The sequence below is a fragment of the Triticum dicoccoides genome, chromosome 4A (genome assembly GCF_002162155.2).
Source record: "Triticum dicoccoides isolate Atlit2015 ecotype Zavitan chromosome 4A, WEW_v2.0, whole genome shotgun sequence".
NCBI classification, from domain to species: domain Eukaryota; kingdom Viridiplantae; phylum Streptophyta; class Magnoliopsida; order Poales; family Poaceae; genus Triticum; species Triticum dicoccoides.
The window spans coordinates 701,826,470-701,837,317 of record NC_041386.1 but is presented as its reverse complement, the minus strand read 5'-3'; the positions used below and the strand labels follow the sequence as shown (position 1 = coordinate 701,837,317).

The 10,848-nt window shown below is 43.0% G+C and overlaps 1 protein-coding gene across 1 annotated transcript; it reads right to left on the bottom strand.

The window, feature by feature from the left end:
- Window positions 1-300: 300 nt before the first annotated feature.
- LOC119284146 lies at window positions 301-6,795 on the bottom strand. The gene is made up of 6 exons (XM_037563393.1): window positions 6,731-6,795; window positions 5,357-5,457; window positions 1,453-1,634; window positions 1,275-1,373; window positions 896-969; window positions 301-388 (listed from the first exon to the last, which is right to left on the bottom strand). The coding sequence occupies exons 1-6, from the start codon at window positions 6,793-6,795 to the stop codon at window positions 301-303; spliced, it is 609 nt and encodes a 202-aa protein (XP_037419290.1).
- Window positions 6,796-10,848: the final 4,053 nt, after the last annotated feature.

Here is a 10,848-nt window from a genome sequence, read left to right as displayed (position 1 = left end):
TTAAGAATCGCTTTGCACAAAAAGAGAAAGACAAAAGGCTTTGTGATGAGCGGCAAAATGGAGGATGCAAGGCTACATACACCCTTTTCTCCGGGAAAGAATGAAGCATGCAACTGAGACCGGCAACATGTCATTCATTGCCAGGAACACACTGGCGCGGTTGTCCTAGTAGGGCTCCAGGGATTCAACGACTCCTCGCCTGTATTTGCAGGGCCATCTGCCTCTGCTCCGCGTCGAGGGTGGATCCAAACCGGCTCGCTGCCTATATGAGTGACGCGCACTGCTCCCCAAGTAGATTCCTCATCTGTTCATGTATGGGACTATGGGAGTGTTTTCCTTCACATAAACATGGCCGATGAGCAACAGTAGGAATTCCCCGCATTTCAACCTGCATTGAAGTGCCAAATGAAAAAAAAAGCCAATCAGGCAACAACTAAAAACAATGGAGAAACAAATATGCAGTTGATACTGTTTATAGTAGGGAGGAGCTGGAGTGGACAGAGCTTTGTAATGGAAATTCAAAACTAGGAAGGCATAATATTAAGCTGCCCAAAAGTATAACAATAATGAACTGGATCAACTCAACCTTTCATTGTGTACACGCTTAGCCACCCAAAAATATAACAATAGTGAACACGTAGAGGTCAACAACTGATACTTTTCAACGATAGCTTTGTAGTGGACATTTCTGTATCTAAAGCCAGACTTGGACACGTAGACATCTTGCTTGTTCATAATTCTTCAATTTACGGATGAGATGTAGGCAGATCAATTAATCAGATGAATCAAGTATGTTTTGGCTATAATTTACATGGGACTGGGACAATAACTTAGGTTCTAATTGTTGGGCATGCATTCAGAGTTAATATAAGAACACTTCAGGATTTATACTTGCCTTATGTGTTCTTCAACTTGAACATCCTTCAAAAGCTCAGCAACCTTTTCAAGTCCACTGTATTCCTCAAAGTCCTGTAGAAGGAAGCAGTTATATAAGGTACAGACTAGCTGAAGAACAAAAATAACCGCAGTGACCAGAAATAATCAAGCCCAACAATTTATTTAACGCGCTCACACCGACTATTAATCATGTTCTGGAATGAAAATTAGTACTCAGACATACTGGGCCAAACAGAGCATATCTTGAAAGACAAACCATCAAAGATTTAGGCATTTCAACCATGCCAGAGCTATCTGCTAGCTTATATTTGGAACTTCTTTCTTCTACACAAAATTTAAGACAACCGTAAGAGATTCAGGAAAGAGGTAAAGCGTACAATCTGATTCGAAGGTGAATCCAACATCAACGATATGAGAGCATCTAAGCACACCCCTTGCGCAGTTGGACCTCGGCTGGCTAATATATTCAGCAGTACCTACACCAACTGAAGTTATTAATTGCATTAAGAAGACCCGAGAACAATAGTGCTAAAAAAACAGATGAGCGGCGGATACCTGCACAGCCTTGTACTTGTGGGCTAGAGCAGTGCATCTGCTATACAAAAGGCAACAACCTTCCAAAACTCGAAGAGCTAGAGCAATTTCGGAATCTGTTGAGGGGCTCGTAATCTTCGTTGGTTCGACTCCAAATATATGATCCAGTGTCACACGGTATCCTTTGGTTGATGCAATGAATTCTGAAAGAGAACTAGAATAACTGTCACAGAACACAAGCGTGTCAGCATCGCTCCTTACTCAGGTGCACACATTGTTGGAAATATGCCCTAGAGGCAATAATAAAATGATTATTACTATTATATTTCCTTGTTCATGATAATTGTCTATTATTCATGCTATAATTGTGTTATCCGGAAATCGTAATACATGTGTGAATACATAGACCACAACATGTCCCTAGTGAGCCTCTAGTTGACTAGCTCGTTGATCAACAGATAGTCATGGTTTCCTGACTATGGACATTGGATGTCATTGATAACGGGATCACATCATTAGGAGAATGATGTGATGGACAAGACCCAATCCTAAGCATAGCACAAGATCGTGTAGTTCGTTTGCTAGAGCTTTTCTAATGTCTAGTATCATTTCCTTAGACCATAAGATCGTGTAACTCCCAGATACCGTAGGAGTGCTTTGGGTGTACCAAACGTCACCACATAACTGGGTGGCTATAAAGGTATACTACAGGTATCTCCGAAAGTGTCTGTTGGGTTGACACAGATCGAGACTGGGATTTGTCACTCCGTATGACAGAGAGGTATCTCTGGGCCCACTCAGTAATGCATCATCATAATGATCTCAATGTGACCAAGTGGTTGGTCACGGGATCATGCATTACATGACGAGTAAAGTGACTTGCCGGTAACGAGATTGAACGAGGTATTGGGATACCGACGAGCGAATCTCGGGCAAGCACTACAAGAAATATGTCAACTTGTGACCACCACTATTGGTCACTGAAAGGTCATGGTTTTTCATTTGCGACCTTTTTGTGACCAAAAAGAGAAGGTCAAAAGCTGGCGGTCGTAAACTGACTATAGCGACCTTTCTTCTGGAATGGTCGAAGACGTTTATGACCAAAATATGTCCACTGCAGCGTTTTGGTCACTAGCAACCTCCCTAGGGCACGTAGGCATCCAGCGTGGCAAGCTGATGTGGCACAAGATTCAGCCCGGTCCAATTCGGTTTTCTACATGGGCCTAGCCTAACAATTCGGCCTTTATAATATTTATTTTTCCTATTAATTTTTGCTAGCTACATGGGCCTGGCCCAACAATTTAGCCTTCTTATTTCATTCCATTTCGCAGTCCATTTCATTAAGCCTTTTTTACAGGTTTTTCATAAATGCAGAATATTTCAGTCCACTATTGTTTGGGCCATAGCCTTTTTAGAGCCCAAATACTATTCGATCCAGTAGAACATTCATCTTTTTCATTCACATATTTCATTTTACACATTTCAAATGCAAACAATCAATAATTCTCTCAATGATGCACATCAATGATCCAGTAGATAAATGTGTGCACGATACATGTGTGCACATACATGTGTGCACGATCCACAAACTGTACATGTGTGTACGATCAAATCCACAAACTCACAACAGCACATACATGTGTGCACGATCCAACAACTGTACATATACAATAAAAGACAAATACATAGGCACCATCAACTAAAACTATGGCACATCTCGAGTCTTCTTCTGATCTTCTATTAGAGCAGCAGCAACCTCGACGACATTGAATCTTGATCTACATAAATTATTAGTGAGATACAGTGGGAATTAAATCATTGCCAATAAAATATATCCATTCAAGAGAATAAAAATTATACATAAATGCCCAAATGCCTCAGTTCAGCAAGCACTAAGCATGGCATAGCAAAACTTCCAAAACTTGACTGCAGCACGTTAACATATGAAGCATAATGATAAAACAGAACAATGGATTTACCGTGTCTATATTCTGGTGACTCATGTGTACATATTCTGATAACCATTACCATCTAGCCAAGAACAACATGGACATGATACCAGTTACCTACCAAGACATAGAAAGTCATTCACTACAAACAATAAACAGAAAATACAGCAGAGAGAGTGTCTCTCTCACCAGATGTGGTGGTGGCTGCTGGAATTACAGAGTTCAATACAGACAAGGCAGCTTAATAGAAGATAAGATAAAAAAATAAGCCACATATTTTCTGCTAGCAAACAATAGGTTGAAACCATGTCATGGCTGCGAATACAGGAACTAAGTTATAATGACACTGGTCCCTTTAATGTTTTACTTTATCTGTCCATCAAGACTGAAAGTTCAAGAGAACTACTTGGATGTTATAACAGTTTCAACGCGTTTAAATAACAGTGTAACAAAAGCCAGCCATGCCTCGACGATCGTGGTATCAAAGACCACATAGGCAAGAAAGGGGAGGGACCAAAGAACTCACCTAAACCACTCATGCCGCATCCAGCACCGCTGGCACCACCTATTCCTGCTCAAATAGAGTAGTATGTCATGGGACAGTGACTTATCAATAATAGCATTTCAGGAAAATAGGAGGTTTACATGATAGTATGTAATGGGAAAGCGACCTATCAATCACATAACACAGTCCAAGAGAAACATCTCTATTTGGCCCTAAACTAAACCCTATGGAGTGAGTACTCCATGGAGTGTCACCAGCAGCAAGATAGCACTACTCTTCTAGTACTCCAGCAAGAAGAATAAAGTATATGATACATAGGCAAGGCAGACTTGGTGCTAATAGAATACAGGAGAAGGGAGTAGCACAGTAATTAACAAAGAAATGAACAACATATAAAATACTCCTACTAGTGTAGTAGTTAAGATGATGAGACAAAGGACATCAGCATGCAGAGTTCCTAATGCACTGGTGTGGCCCAACTCGGCTGCACCACACCGAGGCACTGTTGTTCCATCGAGCTCGACCATGTGCAGGGCTTCATCGTCATCGTGGAGGTCCCGGTGGTCGTCCTGGTCCATGGAGTGTGAGCCTTATTATTTCATTTCAGAGAAAGCGCTAAACACAAATGGCATGTATATGGATCACTGTGGAGAAGCAAACTTCGCTAATAAATATCTCAAGAACCTGGCTAGTTCATATATCTCATGAATCGAGAACTATGATATGGGTTCCAGGTTTCAGTAAAATAAGGTAATATTGACTAGAAAATATTTGAGAATGAAACTACGAGTGGCGGTGTTCCAGGTTTTGTTTCTGTATAAACGCAAGCAAGGAAAGGACTGCACGCACGGTTGACCAAAACTGCTCATCAGTGTCGGTGCGAAACGCTCAACAAGTAGAGCGCAATCGACGACAAACACGTGACTGCAAACGTCTGCCCGTCAACATGATCGGAGTGCAATTCAAACACATAGCAGGTAACATAAGATGCACTTTGGTTTTACCCAACAGTTTCAGGCAGCATATTTAGCACATCAGGAATACACCACATGAACTGCATGCTCAGGTACTGACATAACAGAATCACGACGGCGAATTCGTAACAAGTTAATGCATGGATACATTTTAGCACAACCAGAATACATCTCATGAACACGAAATCCAATAAGCTATTAGACAAGAGCAGCTTTAATTCAGTATATGCAATGCCCACCAAAATCCCAACAGAAGCACTAACGAAATCCAATAGAACATGAATAAACTATAAACTAAACTAATCTAGGTATACTGGTCCAACAATCCCACCAGCATAATTCTCACAAAATCCAACGGTGCTAACCAGCAACACTGCTAAGCCTGCTAAATTCCGTACTAGCGCAGTCCAAAAGCATAGCACGCACGAAACAACAGGGCATTAACAATTCGATCTAAACCAAAGCACATAGCAGAGAGCTCGAGAAGCGAATCTCACGGTGCTGCCAGAAGTTGCCGGTGATGAGCTCCGGGTTGCCGATGCTGTCGCCAAGGATGGCGCGCATCTCCTCATTGTCCCAGCAGGCGTTCTCCAGGACCCTAAACCACCACCACAACAACCAGTGAGCTAGTTAGTTAACTGAGTAGAGGGTTCATACATTCATTTCAACACACACAGTGCATAAATACACAGTACATACATACAGTAGCAAAGCAGAGGGATTCAGGAAGGAGACGACGGGGGGAGAAGGCCGGCGGACCTGGCTCAGTCGGGGTAGGTGTGCTCGCGGTCGTACTCGCGGCGACGGTGCTCCTCCCGCACCCTGGCCAGCCGCCGGTCCCTGGCCGACGTGCCGGACTCCGCCGAGGCCGAACCGTTGCCCCTCCCGCCGGTGCCATCAGTCGAATCTGGATGGGGATGGCCGTGTGGCTGTGGTGTAGCGAGCAGAGGTGGCGGCGGCGATGGGGAAAAGGGAGCGGGAGCGGCAGCGGAGAAGGGGGATCCGACGGGTTGCGGCGTAGGTTGAGGTATGGGTGTAGGGTTAGGGAAGGAAGGTGGCTTGGGGTGGCGATGCGGTGGGGAAGGGATCCCGCAAACCCTAGGTCACATGCCGTCGTGGTCCGGCCAGCTCGACGGAGTGGCGCGCATCGAAGCACGTGCGCGCCGGCGAGCCAGCCGGCCGCGACGCCGAGGCTGCAGGGCGCTGGATCTGCTACGGGAGGTGGAGGGAGGGAGCGGAAGATGGGGAACGATGGGCGGCGCACGGATCTGGCATCGTCAGGCTCGGATGAATGGAGGGCGCGAGGGAGGGAGGGACGGTGGTGGTGGCGGCGCGAGGGAAGAAGAGGTGGCGACGGCGATCTGGAAGGGGAGGAGGAGAGCTCTCTCTCTCTCTCTTCCGCATCGGGCACAGCGGGTGGGTGGGTGTGGGACTGTGGGTGGGTGGGTGGGTGGATGGATGGATGGATGGATGTGGGATGAAAAGATGGATGGATGGATCTGTGCCATGTCATCGATCCATGGCACACATGTTTCCACCAATGATGATTAAGCTTATGCAATTGTTTTTTTCTTTTTTTTCTCTTACATATTTTCTCACCCATGTAAATAACCTATCCAATATTTGCTGCAAAAGGGCACCACTTCATTTTCAAAAATATTATACAATATTGACTAACTCGGGGAGGCTTCGTTGCAACTCCGGCGACCCTCGACGATATTACATCACAACACTCGCATCCTGACAATGCTTCATTGCAACTCCGTCGGTCCCGACAATGTTGGATCACAGCACCCGCGGTCCGCGGCGATGCTATGTTGCATCACTAGTGACTATTTGCAGCACCACCTTCTGTTGCAACCCCCGGAAACCTTGCGACACCATCCTTGTGTGCATGACCGGTGGCCACCACCCGGCAGCCTGCGGCGCCACGCATCACTACCCCACACCAAGATCTTCGACACCCCTCGCATCAACAAATCGTCACCACCGTCGTCGAACATCAGCCATCACAGAAATGCCCAAATGTTATGATAGATCAATGGCTTTCAAGCCAAATGATCAATCTTATGGCCACATTCATGGCATAGTTTGTTCAAATGACCTCATATCGTGCACAAGGGTGCATCTTGTAATTCCAAACAATGTTTCCTGAGGGAGTTTTCATTTTCTTTGCACGGAAATTTCATTTTCCATTTTTTGAGTGCCCGAAATGAGATTTTTTTGTGAAGGACCTACCATATATTTGTTGCAAAATTGGACCAAATCATTTTTATAAAATACTAGGCCATATTTAATGCACAATTGACCAAATGGTTGGGTGTCAAAATATTTTATCCACCTCTGGTGAAAAAGACAAATTCCCGCTGATTCAGCTGGAAGCGGGTCAAATTTGAACTGTAGCTACCTCGTAGTTTGCTCTTTATTTTTTCCAAAAATCATTTCTAGGTAGATAAGTATCTATTTAATCACAGAAACACCAAAAAAATTCCAAGATTCAACAACTAGCTAGGAACGGTCAAGCCCGGCGTTTTGACCGCATTTTGAAACGGGCATAAAAAATTCAAAAAAAAAATCAAAAATGGAAAACCTCCGCATTGAGTCATTATATGTGACCAAGTTTCCAGGAAAAATATTAAACTTGTAATACGGAAATTATTTTAAAAAAGTGTTCTCAGAAATGAGCTATCATGCGTGAAGATTCATGGCTTTCAAGCCAAATGATCAATCTTATGGCCACATTCATGGCATAGCTTGTTCAAATGATCTCATATCGTGCACAAGGGTGCATCTTGGAATTCCAAACAATGTTGCCTAAGGAAGTTTTCATTTTCTTTGGACGAAAAGTTCATTTTCCATTTTTTCAAGTGCCCAAAATGAGTTTTTTTGTGAAGGACGTACCATATATTTGTTGCAAAATTGGACCAAATCATTTTTATAAAATACTAGGCCATATTTAATGCACAATTGACCAAATGGTTGGGTGTCAAAATATTTGATCCACCTCTGGTGAAAAAGACAAATTCCCGCTGATTCAGTTGGAAGCGGGTCAAATTTGAACTGCAGCTGCCTCATAGTTTGCTCTTTATTTAAAAAAAAATCATTTCTAGGTACATAAGTATCTATTTCATTAGAGAAACATCAAAAGTTTTCCAAGATTCAACCACTAGCTAGGAACGGTCAAGCCTGCCGTTTCGACCCCATTTTGAAACGGGCATAAAAAATTCAAAAAAAATCAAAAACTTGGAAAACCTTCGCATTGTGTCATTATATGTGACCAAGTTTCCAGGAAAAATAATAAACTTGTAATACGGAAATTATTTTTAAAAAATGTTCTCAGAAATGAGCTATCATGCGTGAAGATTCATGGCTTTCAAGCCAAATGATCAATCTTATGGCCACATTCATGGCATAGTTTGTTCAAATGATCTCATATTGTGCACAAGGGTGCATCTTGGAATTCCAAACAATGTTGCCTAAGGGAGTTTTCACTTTCATTGCACAAAAGAGCCATTTTCCATTTTTCGAGTGCCCCAAATGAGGTTTTTTTGTGAAGGACCTACCAAATAATTATTGCAAAATTGGACCAAATAATTTTTCTAAAATAATAGGCCATATTTAATGCACAATTGACCAAATGGTTGGGTGTCAAAATTTTTGATCCACCTCTGGTGAAAAAAACAAATTCCTGCCGATTCAGTTGGAAGCGGGTCAAATTTGAACTGTAGCTACCTCGTAGTTTGCTCTTTATTTTTTCCAAAAATCATTAATAGGTAAATAAGTATCTATTTAATCAGAGAAACACCAAAAAATTACAAGATTCAACCACTAGCTAGGAACGGCCATTCCCGCCGTTTTGACCGCATTTTGAAACGGGCATAAAAAATAAAAAAAATCAAAAAATTGGAAAACCTTCGCATTGTGTCATTATATGTGACCAAGTTTCCAGGAAAAATAATAAACTTGTAATACGGTAATTATTTTTAAAAAGTGTTCTAAAAAATGAGCTATCAAGTGTGAAGATTCATAGCTTTCAAGCCAAATGATCAATTTTATGGCCACATTCATGGCATAGTTTGTTCAAATGATCTCATATTGTGCACAAGGGTGCATATTGGAATGGCAAACAATGTTGCCTAAGGAAGTTTTCATTTTCTTCGGATGAAAAAACCATTTTCCATTTTCTGAGTGCCTGAAATGAGTTTTTTTTGTGAAGGACCTACCATATATTTGTTGCAAAATTGGACATAATCAATTTTATAAAATACTAGGACATATTTAATGCACAATTGACAAAATGGTTGGGTGTCAAATTTTTTGATCCACCTCTGGTGAAAAAGACAAATTCCCGTCAGTTCAGTTGGAAGCGGGTCAAATTTGAACTGCAGCTGCCTCATAGTTTGCTCTTTATTTTTTCCAAAAATCATTTCTAGGTAAATAAGTATCCAGAAATACATGGTTTGATGGTGAGACATCGAGGTTTGGACGGTGGCCAAGGGCCCCAACTCTAGAGCGCGTAAGCTCGCATGCCCGCTGCGTGGTCACCGCGTGACCGTGGCGTTGCCATGTGTTCTGGGCGGCCTAGGCATGTCTAGTGGGTTGGGCACTCCCTAGGTAGGTGCTAGGAAGAAAATCACAACATAAGATTCTCACGAGGAGACCGATCGATGCTCAAACATGAATAAGCAGCCAAGTGTTTGATTTGCGGTACGGGAAATGCACATGGCTAATGGGCATGACTTTTGGATGAGGATGATCAGTTACTAAGAAGACCGTCTTCACAAATTTTTACCTAAAAAGGAGGAGCCTAGGTGGTACTTGCTTTACAAAGTACCACACTGGACATAAATACAAATGTTGAAGCTGGGCTCAAAATAATGAAAGGATTGAGCTGGCATTTCGTGGAGAATGGTTATTTGGGCATAGGAAAGCACTGTAGAAAATGGATACCATTTGGACATGCCAAAGTGGTACTTCCTTCACAAAGTGCTGCTCTGAACAGAATAGGAAAATGAATATTTTCGAATTATTTTTGAACTAGGCAAGGAATTTTTTTGACATATTTGATGAAGATATGATCCAAAACATTTATGAGAATTTTTTGGGAATTTTTGGAATAACAGAAATATAGGTTGCTACACAACCTAGGGCAAAAACTGCCACATGGACATGCCACATAGGCAAAACTGATGAGATGGCGCCTAGTCATCACAACCACCACAATCTACAAGCCTATGACCATCTATATTGGTCATTAACAACTAGAAATAAGGCATCGGAGTAGCACTGTTTGCTTTGTGACCATTTCGTGTAAGGAAATTACGACCTTTCTGACCAAAATGGTCGCAATGGTTTAGAGTTTGGAGCCCCCCGAACAGCTTTTGACCAATTGGTCTGAAATGGTCATAGATCTATGACCAATTCTTCCAGGGTCACTGACAGAAGGTCACTAGTTGACATATTTCTTGTAGTGAAGTAACGTACCGATTGACAAAGGGAATTGTATACGAGATTACTTGAATCCTAGACATCGTGGTTCATCCGATGAGATCATCGTGGAACATGTGGGAGCCAACATGGGTATCCAGATTCCGCTGTTGGTTATTGGCCGGAGAGCTGTCTCGGTCATGTGTGCATGAGTCCTGAACCCGTAGGGTCTACACACTTAAGGTTCGGTGACGCTAGGGTTATTAGGAAGACTTGTAAGTGATTACCGAATGTTGTTCGGAGTCCCGGATGAGATCCCGGACCTCACGAGGAGTTCCAGAATGGTCCGGAGGTGAAGATTTATATGCGGGAAGTTATCATACGGTCACCGGAAAAGTTCGGGGGCTTATCGGTATTGTACCGGGGCCACCGGAGGGGTTCCGGGGGTCCACCGGGAGTGGCCACCTCTCTCGAAGGGCCTCATGGGCTGTAGTGGGCAGGGAACCAGCCCCTAGAGGGCTGGGCGCACCCCCCTTGGGCCCATGCGCCTAGGGTTTGGGGG